This window comes from Rattus norvegicus, chromosome 8 (genome assembly GCF_021556685.1).
Source record: "Rattus norvegicus strain SHRSP/BbbUtx chromosome 8, alternate assembly SHRSP_T2T, whole genome shotgun sequence".
Taxonomy (NCBI): Eukaryota; Metazoa; Chordata; class Mammalia; order Rodentia; family Muridae; genus Rattus; species Rattus norvegicus.
In genome coordinates this window covers 113,805,881-113,828,524 of record NC_141541.1, presented here as the reverse complement: position 1 = coordinate 113,828,524, position 22,644 = coordinate 113,805,881, and the positions used below count along the sequence as shown (strand labels likewise).

General features: G+C 42.1%; 1 protein-coding gene and 1 pseudogene across 10 annotated transcripts in view; one reads left to right on the top strand and one right to left on the bottom strand.

The window, feature by feature from the left end:
* Window positions 1-22,644, top strand: part of Atp2c1 (ATPase secretory pathway Ca2+ transporting 1) — a 107,664-nt gene that overhangs the window by 77,808 nt on the left and 7,212 nt on the right. For all 10 annotated transcript variants that reach the window (NM_131907.2, XM_087560249.1, XM_087560257.1 and 7 more), the window contains 10 exon segments: window positions 1,469-1,564; window positions 1,655-1,744; window positions 6,192-6,296; window positions 11,393-11,549; window positions 13,778-13,948; window positions 14,713-14,810; window positions 17,566-17,616; window positions 18,602-18,768; window positions 20,035-20,103; window positions 21,310-21,426. In NM_131907.2, coding sequence (NP_571982.2) covers window positions 1,469-1,564; window positions 1,655-1,744; window positions 6,192-6,296; window positions 11,393-11,549; window positions 13,778-13,948; window positions 14,713-14,810; window positions 17,566-17,616; window positions 18,602-18,768; window positions 20,035-20,103; window positions 21,310-21,426 — 1,121 coding nt within the window.
* Window positions 4,097-5,796, bottom strand: Apex2-ps1 (apurinic/apyrimidinic endodeoxyribonuclease 2, pseudogene 1; annotated as a pseudogene).

Below are 22,644 nucleotides of genomic sequence, written 5' to 3'. Positions count from 1 at the left end.
CACTCCCTGTACTTGGAGAACCTTTCATGGAAATGCAGCAGCAGTCACCCCTACGTTAAGATAGTTCAGTGGTCCTCCGCTGCACCGAGGATTCTGAAGCTCTGTGCAGCCTCTTACTTCCGTCTTCAGCCTTAGCTACCTCCCTCCCCCTCGTTTATGTGGTTATGAAATATACTAGTTTCCTAGTTCTCCCTGTGTGGCCCGTGTTGCTGGCCTCCTGTGTAGAATAGATAGCTGAGCGCCTCCTCACGTCTTCAGGAGAGCCTTACTGAGAGCTGTCGCTAGGGTACATGGTGGGTTTTTGTTTCGCATTCCAGTCCTTATCCTATCTAAACATTTCTTCCCTCCTTCCTATCAAGTGATGAGTTATTAGGAGCAGGGACTGTGTTGACCATCCCAGGGCTACCCGTGTCAGGTAAACACCGGACACGCTCATTCCTGATAGTCTCTTTAAGAAGGTGAAGGAAGGCTAGGTCTAGGTCCTCCCAATCTTTGCAGACTCTCTGATTAGAATGTTCTTATATTAGTTATGAAGGGCACTGAATTTAAAAATTTGTAGATGATTCATCAGTGAAAACAAACATTCAAGAGATTGGCAGAAGTTTATACTAGAGTTTGTTTAGGTCAGTTTTACAAAGTCCTTAATTACTAGGTTTGATCAAGGATACCTAATGCTGTTGTGTGATCTGATTTCAGAAGGGTACTTGGGAGTTACCTATGCTTGTATATATGGTGGACAGGATATAAGTTTCTTTTCAGGGTCCCATCATTTTGTGTTAAACATTAATAACTTCTCAGTTTTTTTCTTCTTCTTTTTTTTTTTCTTTTAATCTTTTTTTTTCGGAGCTGGGGACCGAACCCAGGGCCTTGCGCTTGCTAGGCAAGTGCTCTACCACTGAGCTAAATCTCCAACCCCGTTTTTTCTTCTTCTAAAGTTATCATTTAATTGTGATAGTAGTTTAGCTACATTCCGGCATGTACTGTGCTGTTAGAGCAGGCCGTCAGTTCCAGGGTACTGTGCTGTTAGAGCAGGCCGTCAGTCCCAGGGTGAGCTTTTCCCTGGCCTTAAGACTGTTTGCCTGAACACCGAGTTCCAGCTACGACATGTACTCGGGTCTGTGTCAGAGACTAGACATGGTAGTAGTGGGTTTCAGGATTTTTCTCAAGCTGTACTGTACTGTTATGACATTAAGCTCACTTATGTAGAGAGATTTTTCATGGTTTTCTTGTTTTTCTGTAATGTATTTTTGAACAGACAAAAATACCATTTTAGGTAAATTAGTATCCTAAATAAAATTTCTGGTCTTCTAATAAAAATGACCAGTTTTAGATATGTTTTGTTGTTAAGCATTTGTATTAGCAGCAGCATGCCTGGAAAGTGGCACGAATGTAGCTTAGGGTTCTGTTTGACTGCCATCAAGTCTTACTACGATACTCTTTGTTACTAATCCCACTTCATGTTCCTCAGGTTACTGGAGTTGGCTACAATCAGTTTGGTGAAGTGATTGTTGATGGTGATGTTGTTCATGGATTCTATAACCCAGCTGTTAGCAGAATTGTTGAGGTAAAGTTATATTGTCCAAAAAGTTAACTTGCTTCATAATGACTGAAGCTAGAGTGATGGGTTTTTATGGTTCCTATGCATTTCTTCTAGGCGGGCTGTGTGTGCAACGATGCTGTCATTAGGAACAACACTCTGATGGGAAAGCCAACTGAAGGAGCCTTAATCGCTCTCGCGATGAAGGTATGCGTTTCGTGTCCTTGGCATGTGGGCTTTTATCCTGCCAGCAGAATCTGAGGCCTTTCAGATTCATCATTACCGTGTTGTTAGGGATTCAGTAAGACTCCTGTCTCCATTGTCTTTAACTGGCACTGGAGATCAGTTAAATGTGCAGAATAGAACAGTTTCAGTGTAACTTACTTTTCACTGCAAGGTATGTTGCTGTTAAATACTTGTAAATAAGTAAAAGATAATATTCTGAAATACTTTTGTATCTTTATGTTAGTAAAAGATAAGATCCTTTTCATGAACAGAACTTAATGCACTTATAGGGAATGCTTTTTCCCTTCCAATCTTTTCCTTTTACCCATTTCTCAAAGTCAATGTTATTAAATCTGTGTTTGGGAGAGAGGAAGTACTCTTCTTGTAATCTGTTCAGATTGAGCCTACGTCTTAAATTTACATTTATTTCGGTGAGAAACCTGCTATTTACATAACAGAAACAACTCCAACTTTTAAAAATGGTTTGATAAAGCACTGAAATTTGAATGAAGCAGGATTCTTCTGGGTCTTAGTTAGGGTTTTATTGCTGTGAACAGACACCATGACCAAGGCAACTCTTAGTACAGGGACAACATTTAATTGGGGCTGGCTTACAGGTTCAGAGGTTTAGTCTGTTATCAAGACAGGTGCTTGGCAGTGTGCAGTCAGGCATGGTGCAGGAAGAGCTAAGAGTTCTACATCTTCATTTGAAGGCTGCTAGCAGAATACTGGCTTCCAGGCAGCTAGGATGAGGGTCTTGAAGCCCACACCCACAGTGACACACTACTCCATAGGGCCATACCTTCTAATAGTGTCCTGGGCCGAGCATATGCAACCATCACATTCTGTATTCGATTACTGGAAGTGAGAGCCAGCGTGCAGTTGCAGTTACTGGAGTACTGAATTCAGAAGAAGATGAGCACTGGGTTTACTTAGCCACTCACTTGTTCCTTTTTATGTATGGAATAGAGATTGAACCCAGGGTCTTCCCTATGCCAGACAAGCACTAACTGCCCACTAGTTTTAGACTATATATGTTTTCTCTATAGAAAGCTGCATTTCTCTGTCATCTGGCCTTATAACTAAAAAACATGTACAGCTTTTATAAGAATAATAAAAACACGAATCAAGTATCAGATAGTTTCCTGTGTTTCTGTTTAACATGCTACTAGCTTCCTCCTAGAGGCATTAATACTGCTATCCTTGGAACAGAGGAAAGGCAGAGCAAGTGTCTGAGGCTGGAGACTTGACTTTAAAGGACAGAAAGGGCTTAGTGAGCATAGGAAGGTGCTAGACTGAAAGCAGGAAGGAATAAATGGGTGTAGACTGAGTGGGTCAAGACTGATCATCTGGCTACTATGGAAGGAGTGAACGGTGTTTGGGTAAAGAGGGAATTGCTGCATAAACTGTATTTGATGGATATGTGAGTGCCAAGAGAACTCTGAACATATTTCTGAAGAAAACAGATGCTAATAACATGGACTTTTTAATAGTCCTAAAATACATTTGAATATTTGCAATAAGAGGCAAAGGAATCAAAGATTGGAGTGAGAACAACTGTATGACATTAGTAGTTATGATTTGTAGTGTGGTGGGTGTTATGTAACAATTTCTAGGACCTAGGGAGACATACAACGAACGCTTGGGTACATGTGCTCACATAGATAGGCAGGCACACATGCACATGTGCATACAAGTGCAATCTCATCCGAGACAGGGAATCCATGACAGACTAAACTACAGATAATCCGAAAGTCCAGCTTGGTGAAGCAATGAGTTTTATTGGGGTTACTTATAGAAATACAGGAGAATTACTTATGGGATCAGAAGTGACCCAAAGATAGCTGCATTGCCAAGGCCCACCCCAGCATGCATGACAGAGCACAAAAGCTGGGAAACCTGAAGCACTTTGCACAGCCTAGAGGCAGTTAAACAGGCTGGAGAGTGACCTTTTCAAGTGCCTCTGATCTAAACTTTTTCTGGGTAGCTCAGTTGATTTCTGCTTCTTCTAGGCAATTGCCTGGTTTCAGTCATCTTTGAGTTTGATTTGTCTGGGTGTGGTCTGAGCAGTTTTCATTGCTTAGTCTGAGAGGAGAGGCTTAGTGAATCTGATCAGTTTCAGGGGCCTGATCTTTTGACTTGTACACTTTCCCTGAGGGATGGCGTGTTTCGGTCTGATACGAAGTGTTACATAATAGTGGACTAAGGGCTTGGGGTGAAGATGGTAGCAACAGACAAGAGAGACCCCAGATGCTCATAGGTTAAGGGTTAAATAGATTTTTTTTTGAAAAAAAATGTGAACTTTATTTTTGCCCCAGCAAGGGCAGGAAGGGTTTACCTTAGTTCCCTGTTCCTACATGTACAAAGAGGAAGAAACAGAGATGTGAGAATGGAAGCGGCATTAGGGGAAGAAGGGAAGGAAGGGAGTGAACCAAGAGAAGAGAAAGCAAAGGAAGAGGAAGCCTCGCGAGAAGGCACCTCAGAGGCAGGGACCTGGCATCCAACCCTGTGTATGGGGTGAACATGCAGACACCCCTCTGCCTCAGTCTGTTCAGCTGGGCTACTCCAGAGGAAGAAGTCAGAGCGGGAGGAGGGGTCACTGGGAGGACCTCAGGGTCTAGCAGGCATGTAGAAATGGCGGCCAAAGTTGGTTCCTGCTTTTTTCAACAGTATGCATTACACATGGCTCCCTGTGGCCCACTCAGCATAGACTTCCAGAAGGCCGTCCTTACTTCCTTCTCATCTTTGGTTCTTTTCTTTTACCACTGTGGCTATTGTCACCTCTTCTGTAGTCTTTGCGGTTGTAAGAGGGCTCACCAGAGGCAGGGTAGGCAGTCCCACATCAGGAGTCTGGGAAAGGTTAGAGGAAGGCTGGAGGTAACTCATCAGGCTTTTCTGGTTTCTTTTGGGACCACCTCAACTTCTCCGAAGCCTGGTTGAATGTATGCGGGCTTTGCTTGGCTCTTTCTGTGCCTGGATTTGATGACTGGGCTGCAGGACTGACCGTTCCTGTACAGGTTCTTGCTTAAGAGGAACTAGGAAGCGAAGAATCTTGATCTGGGTACCTGCAAACTCAGGGAGGAAGCAGGTACACAGAGCTGGGCACTGTTTTGCTGGCACACAGGATACATTTAAGACAGCTCCCACAGGGAGTAGTCAGAGCCCATCACTTCAGGGAGTAGGAAGGAGGCCTGGAAGGTATCTATGACCAAGCTCCTCTCTCCCAGGACATAATCAAGCCGAGAGCCATAGCTGAGATGGCGAGCCCCACTGAGCAGCAGGTGAAAGCCCTCTGCTGTTTTGGATGGAAGTAGTGGAAACTCCATGCAGTGCCCTATGTGGGTCCAGCCTCATTCCCTGGGTTACTGAGCAAGCCATCCATCCACTTACGCCCTGGCTCCTCTTCAGAGCACTCCTGACTACTGGCATCACAGTGTCATTGGGTCGGTGGCTGTATTCAGGTCCCCCAGGATTATCACATGACTGCCAGCTGCCAGGAGCGCTTCTGCAGCAGGTAATAGAAGCGCATCTTAAAGGTCAGCTGCTCAGGCTTCCCAGGATCTGCGTGAGGGCGGTACACATTGATCAGAGTCAAGGTCTTCTCCTTCCCTTCCAATGTGCGGATCTTGTGCTGTGTTAGGAGGGCGCAGCCCTCACTATCCAGAACCTGGAGTTCCTCTTTCGTGAACTCATCCATATTTCCATAGCAACCAACATCTTCATTTAGGGTAGCAAGCACACCACTTAGGCCTTCTTCAGCAGCTACTGGGGTAGCACTGTCCTTACAAAAGGTAGCCACACCAGAATAGCCACTACGGCTGTGGCTGAAGCTGAACTAGGAGTTATAACCCTCAACTATAGCCAGGGCTCTGTCAGCACATGTCTGTTTACTTTGATCTCCTGGAGACAGACAATATCAGCATCCAGCGCATCCAAAACGCGTCACCAGCGGGACAGTTGCTCGGTTCCCGCTACGCAAGCCCTTACATGGGACTCCAGATCCCATTGATGTTCCAGCTTACCACATGGCGCATTTTAGTAAACTACCGATTGCCAAAGGAAGCTTGGCGGGCAAAGGCCTTAAATAGACTTCTTGATTAGAAATGTTCATCTTCAGTATTGGTCAGGCACTTTTACTTATTGTATATTGTTTTCTCCCAGAATTTGAGCTGGCAGAGAGGTTACAGTAGCCTGTGTGGAAGCTGGAGTATATAGTCTGGTCCATCTGTGTAACCAGGCCTTCATGGTCAGATTCAGTGCTGCTCTTTGCAGGAAATGCTGTCTGTATAAATAGAACATTATTGTTCTTTCTCTAATTCGAGGACAAGGATCCAGTTATTTTAACTTGTTGTAAGTTGTGATTTACATTCCTTGTTAAGGGGAAAAATAGATGCGTTAGAATAATTTTATTTTTGTTTTGGTCTTACAGATGGGTCTTGATGGACTGCAACAAGACTATATCAGAAAAGCTGAATACCCTTTTAGTTCTGAGCAGAAATGGATGGCTGTTAAGTGTGTGCACCGAACACAGCAGGTATTCCTCAAAAATATTTATACATGACTAGCACTGGGGAGGCTGAAGCTGGATTGTTACAGATTTGAAGTTGGCTATACAGTGCATTCCAGGTTAGCCCGGCTATAGGGTTGAGGCTCTCTCTCATACCTACTTCAAAATAATAAAAATACATCTAATATGTCTAATGTCAGCTTAAGTGACAATTTTATTTTTTAATCTACTGTTGTTTTAGAAAACAAAAACCCCAGGCATTTAATTGTACCAGTGAAGATTTAGGAGCCAGAGGCTGGGGTGAAAACCTGCGAGCTCTGAGAGGCAGAGAAAGCACCAGCTGACCTTATTTTACTGACATCCCAGAAGGAAAAGCTCTTTCTCTTTTCCCACACTGTCTTAAAGATTCTTCAACTCAAAGATCCCCCTTTCATCTACTGTGTTCACTCCCTGTGACTGGGTACTTGCTCTGCCTCTTGACCTAGGGTTGACTGTATTTATCTCTTGGATGAAGATGTGCTGGGGTTGAGCCAGCCCACAAGGGATCTTTTAGTAAATAACACGATCTTGGGTACAGCATGATCAGTGTCCCGTGACAATCTGCCATTAGATTAATAAATTACTGTATCTAATAGAACCTACTACCTTAAAGAAGTGGTTCTCAACCAGTGAGTCGAGACCCCTGCTGGCTCGTATATCAGATATCCTGTATAACATGTTTACATTACAATTCATAACAGCAAAATTACAGTTATGAAGTATCTATGAAAATTATTTTATGGTTGGTTTACCACAACGTGAGGGTCACAGCATTGGGATGGTTGAGGACCGCTGGTTTAGAGCATGACAATCACAGTGGACTTAAGTCTTTATTATGAAACTCTATTGAAATTGTATACTGAAGTATTTAGTCTTGTTTGTGACCTGACAGCTTTAGTGGGTTACAGCATGGTTCTAGGTATAGAGAGCTTTTGATACTGGGTTCTCTTGGTACGATTTTCTTCTCACTGAGAGTTCACTATAGGTTGCTGTTGATTTTGTTTTTGGATTGCTCTTCACGGACTGTCTTATCCTTAAGAATAAGTAGGACCACATTAACTATGGGATGCTTCTCTGAATTTTCCAACCTGAAGACTTCCTGCAAGAGGAAAGCAACCAATGGGATTAATAGATGAACTTAAGCACACAAATGAGACTCTGGGTATGGAGGGGAGGTCACCCTGACAGATTAGGCAGACTTGCTAATTTAAAAACAACTGGAATGGCTGTTAGCTTCTTTCCTTCTTTCTTTCTTTCTTTCTTTCTTTCTTTCTTTCTTTCTTCCTTCCTTCCTTCCTTCCTTCCTTCCTTCCTTTCTTTCTTTCTTTCTTTTATAGGAGTCTTTTGAGCATGCCTGTTTAAATACTTACTTTAATCTCTGGAATAAAAGATAAAACCCTTAAGTACTTTTAAAGGCAGGTAGTAAGACTGGCAAAAATGGGAGGGGAGGTTGAGAGTCTGAATGAGAAGTTAGCAGTGACCTTCCTCCCAAATGCCTCTCTCTCTTTAGTTAAGCCCACAGTATTCCATAATCCCTGTGCAGTGTAGGAGTCTGACCAGAGGACAGCAGAGGAGCCCTGGCGGGCTCAGCTCTGGAAGCTGGCTGCTCTCCTGAGTGTGTGCCCCGGCCCTGCCTTGGGATATTGGGGAGTTGAGGAACAGCCCTCTGGTCTTTTCAATAGCAAGGACAAAAGCTTTCCTACTCTTGGACTTTCCTTACTCTCTTGTAGCAGATCCACCCCCAGTGCCCAGGGAGCTGCTGCTTCTTTGGTTGTGGGCCTAAACAGATAGAGTTACTGATGACTGGTGGAAGTGTTTAGTATAAAGGCGCAGACTGAACTAGCAGACACAGGCTCTGAGAAACAAAGTTAGTGCTGAATGCTGAAGGAGATTCCTGAAGAGCATGAGAAGTGCTGGTAAAAGTCTTAAGTAGATTGCTAGTTGATAACTAAGGACTGGGCCAGAAATAGAGTAGGATGTGAGAAGTTGCCAGTAGAGGACACAGAAAGATCAGAAATGAGGGCTGGAGATGGAGGACACATGTAACAGTGGGAATAGCATAGGGAGGGCAGGAAGTATGATTGATTGTCCCAGGCATGATCTCGCCTTTAATATGGACATTCAAGTAGAGAAGCATTTGGATTTCTGTGTGTTTGAGCCTGGCTTGGTCTGTTTGTATCAAGTTCCAGAACAGCCAAAGGCTAAAAAGAGACACCTGTCTTTAGAAAACCAAACAGCAAACACAGCAAAACAAACAAAAAGAAGAAAGAAATAAAATTTTGTTAAATAATGCTAGAAATATCTGTAGAACAGAAAGGTTTTTGGTTTTACTCCCTGAAACTGTGTGAAATGGGCAACAGTGTAAGGGACAGACGCAAGGAAGAGCACTCCTGTAGTGATGAAAAGTGACCGTGCTTGGAGCAAAGCATTTGTGATTCCTCCAGAGATGTTTGGAGTAGGGGCCGTGCCATGTAAAGAGAGAAGTCCAGACAGTGCTCACACGGGGAGGCCTAGGGCTACCTGTGCTTGTTTGGTGCTTTGTGCTGTAACAGTGGGCACCTGGAAGACAGTGCAGCAGAGCCTCCTCGGGGAGAACTTAGCAGTGTGGGAGTAGGGTGTGGGTACTGTTGATAGTACAAGGAAAGGAAGATGTTGCTTGGGGGTTGGAGATGGGGTTAAGGGGAATTCCTGATTCATTAGTGCAAAGACCCCAACATCTCAGCTTAGAAGGGACAAGAGAGGAAGACTGGTTTCCTGTAAAAAGAGAGAAAGAAGTAGTGCTTGCCTGCTCTTTCTCCTCTGAATAGTACCACGAGAACTTTTTCATTTCACATTGGAGAGTTTAGGAAGAATGAATAAGAGCTATAAATGGAGCTAAGTAAAAATAAAAAGAATAGATAGTAACTTTACGGATGATGAAACTTCACAGAAGGAGAAGGAAAGACTTGACGTGTCAGTGAGGATCAGCCATAGAAACTTCCCACATCTCCTACTAAGTCCATGCCCAGACAGCTCCTTGCTGTAGTTGCTGATAATCCTGGTGGCCGGAAGGAGGCTGGAGTGGGCATACACTGTCACAGATGGGTAGAAGAGGCAAACTGTAGTGGCCCCTAGATTCCCATCTAGAAATGACAGAGTGCTTGCTTTAGTTACAGGCTGAACAGATCACATCTGTCTTCCGACTTAAGGGATGCTTCCAGGAGCCACATCTGTGTCTGCAGAGAGCCTGGGTGTTAGGGGAGCCACATCTGTGTCTGCAGAGAGAGCCTGGGTGTTAGGGGAGCCACATCTGTGTCTGCAGAGAGAGCCTGGGTGTTAGGGGAGCCACATCTGTGTCTGCAGAGAGCCTGGGTGTTAGGGGAGCCACATCTGTGTCTGCAGAGAGCCTGGGTGTTAGGGGAGCCACATCTGTGTCTGCAGAGAGAGCCTGGGTGTTAGGGGAGCCACATCTGTGTCTGCAGAGAGCCTGGGTGTTAGGGGAGCCACATCTGTGTCTGCAGAGAGAGCCTGGGTGTTAGGGGAGCCACATCTGTGTCTGCAGAGAGCCTGGGTGTTAGGGGAGCCACATCTGTGTCTGCAGAGAGCCTGGGTGTTAGGGGAGCCACATCTGTGTCTGCAGAGAGAGCCTGGGTGTTAGGGGAGCCACATCTGTGTCTGCAGAGAGAGCCTGGGTGTTAGGGGAGCCACATCTGTGTCTGCAGAGAGCCTGGGTGTTAGGGGAGCCACATCTGTGTCTGCAGAGAGCCTGGGTGTTAGGGGAGCCACATCTGTGTCTGCAGAGAGAGCCTGGGTGTTAGGGGAGCCACATCTGTGTCTGCAGAGAGCCTGGGTGTTAGGGGAGCCACATCTGTGTCTGCAGAGAGAGCCTGGGTGTTAGGGGAGCCACATCTGTGTCTGCAGAGAGCCTGGGTGTTAGGGGAGCCACATCTGTGTCTGCAGAGAGAGCCTGGGTGTTAGGGGAGCCACATCTGTGTCTGCAGAGAGCCTGGGTGTTAGGGGAGCCACATCTGTGTCTGCAGAGAGAGCCTGGGTGTTAGGGGAGCCACATCTGTGTCTGCAGAGAGAGCCTGGGTGTTAGGGGAGCCACATCTGTGTCTGCAGAGAGAGCCTGGGTGTTAGGGGAGCCACATCTGTGTCTGCAGAGAGAGCCTGGGTGTTAGGGGAGCCACATCTGTGTCTGCAGAGAGAGCCTGGGTGTTAGGGGGCCACATCTGTGTCTGCAGAGAGAGCCTGGGTGTTAGGGGAGCCACATCTGTGTCTGCAGAGAGAGCCTGGGTGTTAGGGGGCCACTGTGCTCCTTCCTGTGCTTGGCTCAGTAGGGAGGAATCATAGTGTATTATATGCTCAGGCAACCTTGGCTTTATATTATAGATTGGAGAGAGAGTGAACATATGCACCTGGCCACATTGACATCACAGTGTAAAATGGGCGAATTGTTAACTGAGAGAGTCACACTGTAAATGTATCAAAACCTCAGGAGTACAAGGGTAAGGACAGGTAGGGACTGCAGGTTTTCATTAGAAGCGACTAGGGATTATTTTGTATTTGTTTTCCCATGCTGGGGATTCAATTTAGAATGTGGTATGTGGTAGGTTGAATATTACTTCTGCTATGATAAATGGAAGAGATATGTTCTTTGTATCAATCCTGAGGTGGTTGTGAGAGTAAAAGAGCAGCATAGGTAGGTCGGCCCAGATACAAGTACATAGTCGTTTATGAGGACCATTGCCCTAGACTGATGATACTGGATCTCCTTCTTTCCTTGCTGCCTGCTGAAGAGCCATGTTCCAGTCACAGTGCCCAACTTGAGGTTTAGTAAAGCACTGCTTATAGTGTAAGCCTGGGTAAGGTGGCTGTGCTTTGTAGAATACAGGAAACTCCCACACGTGTTAATAATCTCTAAAGTTTAAGTGCTACTCAAAGCATTGGGCTTTAATAACTTTGTTAAGGATTATGAGAGATTGGGTATCTCTCTTTGAATTCATTCATGTAGGATACACACACACACACACACACACACACACACACACACACACACACACAAACACAATTTGAATGTAAACTTGGTATGTTTTTCGTTTTAGGACAGACCAGAGATTTGTTTTATGAAGGGTGCTTATGAGCAGGTGATTAAGTATTGTACTACGTACAACAGCAAAGGGCAGACTTTGGCACTTACCCAGCAGCAGAGAGATTTGTACCAACAAGAGAAGGCCCAGATGGGCTCGGCAGGACTCCGAGGTAAGGAAGGCTGTTTCAACATAGCTCCTGTTCTGGGAAGAAAGGCTTTCTTTAATTGTAGCTGAATCTCTAATGAAGTGTCCTCTTCAGACACTCTACCCCAGACATCAGAACCATTGCAATTTCTGAGGTGGTGTGTTTTATAATAGTTTCCTCAAATAATGGAAAGTCAAGAGTAAAGCAAAATCTGAGCTCTTGTGCAGTGCTCTCTGTATAGGACAGAGATTTTAAAGAACTTCATCTTCTACAAATTTCTGTTAGATTTATTGTGTATGTATATGTGGAGGGGGGCATGGTAGATAAAACATGAAAATCAAATTTCTACTTCTACTGTGTGAGTTCCAGGAATGAAACTCATGTGGTCAGGGTCTGTAGTAAGTACCTTTATTTGTCGGGTCATTTTGCTGAAGAATCGTTGAGGTTTTTGTACGTGGTTTATGCTATAGCATTGTGAACTAGAATTGTTAGAGAAAAACATTTGTTTCATAGAATTTAAAAAATACTGTGATCTTTGTCTCCTGTCTTTTTTTCATCTTCCCCTCCTTGTTATTACTATAGTGGGGAATTAAATATTAATGTATATATATTAAAATATTTATTGATACATGGCTATGCTTTATCTTACAAAGTGTGTTTCTTAAAAATGCTTGTGATCTTAAATTTTGAGACTAAAAAAAATTTAGTTTTTTCTTTCTTTTTTTTTCGATTATGACCAGCTATCTGACAAGAGCAAACTTAAGTGAGGAAGAATTTATTTTGATGCACAGTTGAATGCATGAAAGTCTTCCTTCATGAAGATAGTAGCCGTCATGGTGGGAGGCATAGGTGGGAGTGACTGAGAGTAGGGATAGGAGAGAGTTTGCTACCTTATGTCTCAGGGCGGTAGACAGGCCAGGATGGGGAGCTCTAAAGCTTAGGTTCTGTTTGAAGGGACCCACTTCCTCCAGGTAGGGCCCATATCCTGAAGGTTCCACAACCTCTCAGAACAACATTACCAGCTGGAGACCAAGTATTCAAATACATGAGGGTATAGAAAATGTCATATTCAAGCCATAGTATCTGTTTTGTATCCTTGGAAACATTGTTCATCTATTCTTGGTCTAAAGAATGTATCTTCAGAAGATTTTTATTAGTGTTAAAGAGTGCCTAAATACAGAATAACAATCCCTGGGCTGTGCCACCCCTCCACTGGGAGGATACCAATGATCTCCCTTATCAGGAACTGCTAGCATGCAAATTGATACTCTTAACCTCCTTTTATTGCCATTGCCTCTACCCTAGTACCAGGCATTGCCAGGTAGCTCTTTTCCTTCAGAGTGAGCGCCTTTGTGGGGTATCTACACTCTTAAACAGAAGTGGTTTGCCTTCAGTTTTGGTCTGTGAGTCCTCCAGGGATGAACTCTGCTCAAATAAGTACTGCTTTGGTCTCTCTAGGACTTTGTAGGCTGTCTTCGAGACACTGAAGTTTAGTGTGCTTTCGTAGATACTTGTTAGAGTTTGGTCTAATAAAAACCTCCGTGCTGCAAGTATATTCTTCTGATTTATAATGGTAGTGACAAGAGCTTACAGAATTCTGAGAGCAAGCTGAGTTGTATTTGGGAAATGAGCATGACTTTGTGTTTAATCTTATTGCCCAGTGATGACAGGACACTATAAACAATGGTAGGATAGTTAGAGTTCTCGGAGAGCTAAAGGCTGAGGAAGAGTGCTTACTAATGTTTGGAGGCAGTGAGAACAAACCTTGTGGGTGTTAATAACCTTAAGACCACTTTACTGAAAAACGTTTTCTTTCTAGTGTTTAGCATGTGTGAAATTGTGTACATATAGGCTGTGTACAATTGATACAGCCTTCTCTGATGAAGATATATTAGAACAAACCTTCAAAGGGGCCTGTTTGCTTAATTGAGTTTTAAGGTTTAACAAACCCACATTTTCCCCTAAATAATTGTATTTTCTAAAGAGGTTGTAGTTTCTTTGGATGGTAGCTGTATGTGGTTGCTATGAAGGAATGTTCGTAATTCTTATTTGTCTTCCCTGCTTAGCAGTTCTTTGGTTTTATTTCTTTTAATTTTTAATAGCCTAAAAGCAACTTGTATCTAGAACCAAGTGTGAATTGTAAATAGTATGCTGTTAACTACAAATGATATAACCTTATGTGGTTTGTCATCAGCTAAGTCTAACGCTTTCACAACCAGTATTTTGCAGTTTTGATTTTATTATTTTACAAGTTCTTGCACTGGCGTCTGGTCCGGACCTGGGGCAGCTGACCTTCCTTGGCCTGGTAGGAATCATTGACCCTCCGAGAACTGGTGTGAAAGAAGCCGTCACAACACTCATTGCCTCAGGAGTCTCCATCAAAATGATCACAGGAGACTCTCAGGAGACTGCAATTGCAATCGGTATAACTGTGCTGTTACGTTTTGCGCTCAATACGTTTTCAGAAAACATTAGCTAGGAAATATGTTAATATGCAATTGATATTGTAAAACAACAACTTCGCTTATTTTTGCTCAAACTATAAAAGATTGTTGGTAAACTAAATTTTAGTTAAAAAGGAATATTGAAAATACACGACTAGCTCATGAAATCATTTATGTATTTATTCACAGAAGGGTAGTTGATCTTGTAGTTTTTTAATTGACTTGCTGACAGGTGTAAACACTAGCTGAGGGATATAAAAGGAAAGGTGAATTGAGGCTTTTCTCTTCAGTTTTAGTATAACTTTGAAGCAGACTTGAACATAAATACTAAGAGGATAGCTTGTTACAGTTACCTTCAGGAATATAAGGGGGAGAGAAGCTAAGTGCCAGTTTCTTGTCTGTAAAGTATAAACTTCACATTTGCCAAGCTCTATTAATTCTGATTTTATTAATTTGTGATGGGTCTGGGCTAAAGGTTTATACATTGTTATCTTAAGAAGGGTCACATGTGGTGCTGGGAGGGTGACTTTTCAATATGCACTTTGATCTAAATGGAGCTACATGATTATGTGCAGCTAAATGTGCCACCAGCTTCTCTGGCTTCAGTTACTTTGCTTACAGTACATTCTGATTGTCATCAGAATTGAGCTGCTGAGGAGAAATGATTAGGGTTTGCAGACTTAGGGACAATTCTATATTTTTCAAGCAAAGAAATTATATTTTTTGGTCTCCTTTTACTTTAGCTAGTCGTCTGGGATTGTATTCTAAAACTTCACAGTCTGTGTCTGGAGAAGAAGTAGATACAATGGAAGTCCAGCACCTTTCACAGATAGTGCCAAAGGTAAGTCTGTGTAAGTAAACTCTGAGAGCCATAGCCTAAGTATCAGGCATTGTTCTTGTCTCTGAGAAACTGGCTACTTGCAAAGGAGACATGCTCACCAAATTGCTGTCCAGATTCTGAACTGAAATTTCTTGGAAATAAACCATATTGTTGTTTATGATGCAACCACTAGAAGAATATTGTAAATTCATTACCTCTAGTAAGAACTACATTTCCTGTGAGGAAGGCACTGTGGTAATTGAGGACTTGTCTGTGTAAGTTAGAAGTTGGAGAGAGAAGTTAGTTGATACTACTTAAACACTTCAGTTCTGTTTTTATTTTATTTTTGCTTGAGTTTATTCATACCTTTGAAGAAATTGAGGTGGTGTTTATAAACAGTAAAATACGAGAGTGCAAATCTGAGTATCTTACAAACATTGTCACCAGTAGGATACAGAATAGTTTCTTGTTGTCCCTCGGTCCTCTCATGGCCTCTTGTACTCAGCTGCCCTCCTAGGTCTAGAGCTTGGCAGCAGAGATTCACTTTTATTTCTGTATTTCACTTCTTAATCAGTTCTGTAAGAGTGAGACCCTGCAGTACGTGACTTCTTAACCAGTTCTGTAAGAGTGAGACCTTGCAGTACGTGACTTCTTAACCAGTTCTGTAAGAGTGAGACCCTGCAGTACGTGACTTTTCAGTTTGGTTCTTGAGTCTTTGACGAGTCGTGCTCTGGAGCAGTCACTCACTGTGTTGCTGTGTCTAAGTACTCTACCCCCCCCCCCCCCCCCTTAAACTGCTGAACAGTGTTGGCCTGTAGGGTGCACCGTATCTCTTCAGTTCAGGGCTCTCTTCAGTGTGGCCTTTTCAGTGTTTACTCGTAGTGAATGAAGCTGAGTGTGTTAGTTTCTTTGTGAAAGTCAGTTTCCTTGTGTAAATACCTGAGTGAAATGGAAACTTAAGGGTTCTTTGGAAAGTTTGCTGTGTTGGATGGTGTTTTGCTAAGGCAAATGTGTGAAGGAATGGTTCACTGAAGTGGACACAGGTGGAAGACTAAGGCAGACTCATTTCACTGAAGCTGACCCAGGAGAGAGGATGTTTTGCCAAGGCAAGCACATGGAAGGACGTGTAATGAAGGATTCTTTGCTACCGTCACTTGTATTGGTCTGCCTTACATTGTGTAGTTGACCTGCATTGGTCAGGACTCCACAGAGAGAATGGCAGCTTCTTAGCCCTTCTGCAGCCTCGGGCTGATTGGATGCACATGCTGAGACAAGGGCCATGGCGGACGCCTGGCGTTGAAGGGAGTCTAAATAGGCCTAGTGGACTGTCACACTGAGGCTGAGCCTGGCTTGCTTACATTGCTAAAAGCTTCTTGGCTTTGAGTCTTGGCTGATCTTCATTTCCTGAGACAGGCATAGCTAAGAACTTCTGGCATTCCTTTTGGCCCCTCCTGCTGACTCATACTGAGGCTGAGGCCTGGCTGTCTCCGCTAGGTAGGGCCACTGCTTCTGATTCGTGTTTGCTATCCCACCTCTACTGACCTGGACTGCTGGTGTATCCATGACATCTCAAGAGCACTCAGGTGCAGGGGAACCTTTGCCATCATTGAGAGCATGACTTCAGAAGAAAAGTGATGGAGAGCCAGGATGGCAGGGCATGGGATGTGAGAAAAAGTCTGAGCAGTGAGAGGGAAGAGCTTTAAGGATCTCTGGGGTGGTAAACTCAAGCAGGTGAGTCGGGGCTATGAGTTCATCTGTAGTAAAACACTAGGGTTGGTTCTGGACATAGATGTATGGCAGGGATCGGAGTGTTTTCTTTGGAGTAGGAAATAAAGTTGTCTACTGAGAGCAAGACTGGAAGAGGGCTTGGACTAGAGGATCGAGGAGAGAAACCTAACATGAAATAATCCTCCAGGACTTCAGAGAAGAGTGTGCTGTGTGGGTGTAAGAAACAATGGTTTTTAGGTATTGGAAAGAGTGACCATGATGCTGAAATTCAGGTGTTTGGGAAATGAGAGGTCGGAAGATTTGGAACATGAATACTTACAATTAGTGAGAAGTGTGGACTTGTGTCATTTCCAGCTGTGATTCTATGAAGGAGAACAGGGGCATGCCAGTTAACTGCCCTTCTTTACTCCCCTGCTGGTACTGTTAGAGAGCTGTAGGTGCTGGCACTGTTGACTACACAACTTTGGGTAGAACAAGCCAAACCTTAGGACACAGACATACCATCCTGGCTGGCATCAGGGCACAGAGGAGGATTGCATACATGGTCACGAAAAGAGATTAGTTCTGCTGCAGAAATTGGATTATTAGGCAGCTTTGAATTAAAGTTGAAGAGAGGCTGGTGAATTATTCCAAATCAAGAAGGAGCACCTACGTGACACTGTAAAATGACCCCCCAGACGGTGGGAAGCAGACGTTCTTCTCTAAGCTAGACCATAGAGAAAGGCCATTTGTACAAGCATTGTGAGAACACAGATACAGGAAAAATTTCCCCCTTTTTCATTTCTGAAATACTCCAAGAATAAAGCTGTTTTCTCTTCGTAGCCTTACCCAAATTCTATAAATAAAGTTATGACTTATTTAGATTTTTTTCTGTTATTAACATACCCTTTTCTTTGTTAAAGGTTGAAGCCACTCATGAGTTGGATGTTGTCACGTATATGACATTAATTTCAGTCTTTGTGCCAAATTAAGTTGTTAAAATGTCCTTACATAGAAATGCTGCTACTTGTTAACACTGGGGGTTTTCAATGTCTTTGTGTTTTAACAGGTTGCAGTATTTTACAGAGCAAGCCCAAGACACAAGATGAAAATTATTAAGGTGTGTGTCTGAAAACCAAATTACCTTAAATTTACCATACAAGGTGTTTTAACATGTCTTTTGTTCATTACAAAGAGTATTATAGAATATCAAAGTTCAAAGTATTGTGAGACAAAACTTAATTCTGGAAGAGCTTGACAATTTAATTGACATAGGAAGTTATAGACAGAAACTATAAAGTATTTTCCAGTGTAACATCTTTAAACAGTGTAGAAGTGTATTTCTGACAGGGATCCTCATAGTTAAGTCATCCTAATGTGAGTAGTCATAGTTAGACACTGTGTAAACAAATGTAAGAAAGGTGTTTTATGAGAGTGAACAGTGTAAAGAAGGGTTATTATTTCGGTGTGGTCTTCACAAAGCTGTGTTTTAGAAGCGTATCATTAAGTAACTCTTCATTATGTGGAATGTTCCACAAATAAGTGAACTGTGCTACACATCAGTACCACTTGCTTGTCAACAGGCAGCAGGAAGTTTCAGTTTTGTCTGCTGTCCTACACAATACCTCACTGACTGGGATGTTGTTGTGTACCATTTGATGTATAAAGCAACTTAAATTGTGTCCTACAGTTGATAAGCAGGTTTAATTATAGTAGCTAGTCATTGTAGAGGTGAGAGCTTCTGAGTCTGGGGGTTGTTGACATTTTAGGGTGGGTTATTTGTAGCTAGGGGTGATAGGGCTCTCCTGGGTAAACTGGAATGCTTGGTTTCATCCTTAGATCCTACCCAGTAGAGGCCAGTGCCATCCTACAACTCAAGACAGTCAGAATGCATTCAGTTCTCCTGGATGGAAATACTAGTAGCCATATTTTGTGAGCTTTATTTTATAAAGACTTTATGTATTGAACTTGACTGAAAAATGAGGTTATAAATTTTTTAATCTTAAAAAGTTATGAAAGATGGTTGATAATACTTATCTCCTTATCTGATTTAAAAAATAAGAATAATTCTCCCTGCCCTTCTTTTTTTTTCTGGGTCCCCATAGTCTCTACAAAAGAACGGGTCAGTTGTAGCCATGACAGGAGATGGGGTAAATGATGCAGTGGCTCTGAAGGCTGCAGATATTGGAGTTGCAATGGGCCAGACTGGCACAGATGTTTGCAAAGAGGCTGCGGACATGATCTTGGTGGATGATGATTTCCAAACTATAATGTAAGACATTTGTCTTTCCTTCATTGCTGTCAGACAATTCAGCTCGAAAAGAATTGATAGTATATGGCAGATTAAAACATTTTTTTGGATAATCTTATTTTATGTAATTCAAAAGAAAATGATTTGTGTAAATGGAACAGACATAATAATTGACAAGTCTGTTAATTTACAAAATATTTAGGGAATGCTGGCCAGTTGTCACATTTTTTTCTGGGTATAGAACAACAGTGACTCTTGCTCCAGAGTCTTTACGGGAGACATTACGTAGCATTAAGAGTTGAGTTCACACTCATGTGTATTTTCTCATATTAGTAAATGTTCTTGTTGCCCTCATTTCATGATACAGCTTCTTAGCTCTGAATGCCTTTGCTACTCAAGTGTAATGGTGGAGGTGCAGGTCTGTGCTCCTCACTTTCCATACCCGTGACTGACCTTGCTGTGACAAATGTAGTCACAAGTCCCGCCATGTGTATTAATCATACGTGGAATGCGAGACTTCACATTTGCCAACTTCTTGCAAAGTCTTTTTTTCTCCCATTCTTGAAGTTGTCTAAAAGTCTCAGAGGACGTGGTGATTTTATGAATGCACGTTTTCCTAGATTCAGCCAAGTGAATGTAAGAATTCTTCAGTACATTTTTGTAAACCACACTTTTTAATTCTTCACAGCATATTAATGTAATTATATAGGATAATAAATAAATTCCATAATTCTTATATAACTCATTGCCATTTAATTTTTGATATGTGTTGATTTAACCTACTAAGAAATATGGGCTATGAAGGATATAGAACATCATTGTTTTACTCTTAGAAATGTGTAATATTTTGTGTGGAGAGAGATAATACATGATTTTTATGTTGAGTATTTTAAAAGATTTATTTTAATTACGTGTATGAGTGTACATGCTGGTGCATGTTTTTGCCTGTGGAGATCAGAGTTGACAGTTCCCTCAACTGTAGTTAGAGATGATTGTGAGCCACTTGAATGGTGCTGGGACTAGAACTCTGGTCTTCTGCAGGAGCAGTGTGCCTTCTTGGTACTGAGCCATCGCCTCAGGCCTATCAGGGTTTTTTGTTTTTTAAGAGATTTTGAATATTATATAATGAAAATAGTTTAAATAGAGCTATCTGGTAAAATAAAATATTTCAATGTTTCTTAATCTTACCTGACAATAGACATTTTTTTTTTGTAACTGCTAATTGTTATTTGATTGAAAACTTAGTTTCAAAGTGTATTTTCTTATTTTTTTATTTTTAAATTTCAGGTCTGCAATAGAAGAGGGTAAAGGCATTTATAATAACATTAAAAATTTTGTTAGATTTCAACTGAGCACGTAAGTTTGCAAGAACTTTTACTTCTAGAGAAATTATTTGAAAATAAAATTATGGCCTGTATTCTTGAAAATTGTTTATTAGTAGTTTTCTAAAACGTAAAATGCTAGTAGTATACTGTTTAGGTCATACTAGGTATTACTGACCATCTAGGGGTGATTTAAAGTGTATATTAGGAAATGTATTAACAGTAGGTATGTACTTTGCTGCTCTGTATAAGTGACTAGGGCTTTGACATTTGAGGGGATCCTGCAAACAGTTCTCATGGTTACTGAGGGATATCTGCATAGACTTTTGAGATTTGTTTAATTGCTCCTGAAATTAAAAGGGGATGTGCCAAGTCTCAGCAATATTCTTGGTTATCTTTTTCTCAAGATAGGATAGATTTTCTATAGCCAAAAAGCAGTTAAATATTTTTGAAAATATATTTTTGTAGGTTTAAAAATCTTTCATCTGGGCTTGGTGGCACATGTCTGTAATCCCAGTGTCCCAGAAGGCTGAGGCAGAAGAATTCCAGAGGCCCAGTGTGTGTTACTTAGAGAGAGCCTCTGTCAGAATTAGAAGGTCTCAGCTACTTTTGCCATTATTGCCTAAGCATTATAAAACATTTTTGTTTTCAAAATACTCCTTGCTTGCTAATCAGGGTGACTTTCACTTTTGATCCGAATGCCTGGGAGACACTGGGCTGCAGCGTTAGACTCATTTTCAAAAAACAAACTGCTAGCTTCTTAACAAAATACTCCTATGACTGAAGTATAGGTCAGTTGAATTAATCAGATTACTTTAAAATATGTAAAACATTTTTTCTTTTGTATGTGTATGTAGTGAATGTGTTTGTGGGTGTGCACACATGTATATGCTTGCATGCAGAGCTCAGGTGTTGACATGGGATGTTTTTCTCGTCATCTCTACCTTAAGGTTTGATAACATGCCTTCACTGAACCTGGGCCTCACTGATTAGCCTGACTGGCTACCCAGTAAGCTTCAGGGACCTTCTTGTTTCTACTGCCCCAGCACTGGGGTTACAGACGTGCACTGCTGCCCAAACTTTTCACTTGGTTTCCAAGGATCTAAACTTAGGTCTGCATGCTTCCTCAGCAAGTATTTTACCAACTGAGCTGACTCCCAGCCCCAGGAACATGAGACTTAAGTGCTAGTTAATGTATAAAATTGATTGTGCTAATTTTCAAATGACTCTCTTTCAACAGGAGTATAGCAGCATTAACTTTAATCTCATTGGCTACGTTAATGAACTTTCCTAACCCTCTCAATGCAATGCAGATTTTGTGGATCAATATTATAATGGATGGACCCCCAGCTCAGAGGTAAGTGTGTATTCACAGATTGAAAGGACAAGGCAAGTGTGAATAAGACACAGCAAACCTTCCTCATGACTTTCCAGCAGCATGCTTCTTAGACATTGTCTTGGGTATATATCATTTATTCTTTTTGGTTGTCCATTTGTTCATTGTAGCTCTCATCCTTTACACTGTGTGAGTGCCAGCTTTTCAATAAGAATAATGTTCTAAGTGTTCTAAGAACTGGATGCAATGGAGAAACTTCCTGCAGGCAGTTTGAGCACATTAATAACAAACTCAGTCACCACTAATGAATTTGCGTTGCACTGAGGGAGAAGTCGAAGGTGCCTCCCTTACCCTGCCCAGTTACTGTTACTTCACCAAGAGTGAACCTGCATTGCCCACTGTCTGCTTCACTTTCCCTCTCTTGTGCTTTCTGGGATGCATGGCTGTTTTGTGTCTGTGTGTGTCTGTTTCTTGTGTCTGTTCCCAATAAAGGGCTCTTTTATTGAACAGCACAGAAAGCATCACACATGGGAGGAATAGAGAAGCTTTAGAACAGTCTTTACTAGAGCTCAGCTGACTCAGACAGTACACACACACACACACACACACACACACACACACACACACACACACACACACACACGCACACACACACACACACGACTTTGAGCACTGACAGATATCCATTGCACAAGGCCACTTTCAGTCTATTTGCTGCTTCCAACAAATGATTATGATGAACCGTGAATACATACATGAAAACACATACACTGTAATAAACTGGGTCAGGGCATAGAAAAGTATGCAACTTTAGGTTACAGCTGTGCATTAGCTTATCCTATAAAAGTTGTACATGGGGAAACCAAGGCAAGATTGATGGGTTTTGTTATTGTTCTCTTAAACACAGGTTACATGTGCTGAGTACATAGTAGGATTCCAGCTGTAAGTCGCTGACTGAGGTCTAGAGAAAGGTCTAGTCTCTTAGTATGTAAGAGATGCGTTCATAGTACCACATCGTCACCAGCTCCCAGTTCAGTTTCATATGTGAGTCCTGTTTAGAGCCTTGGTGAAATATGTGTTCAGAGACTTCCCCAGTCTCTTATCTTTTTAGTGCTGTGGTAGTTGAATGATATTTCTAATGTCCATGAGAGTAAATCTCTTAATCAAGACATCCTTGTGTGAGATTTATTTTTTCTTGGTACGTTATATATCTTAAAAATCAATGTATGTGTAAATGAA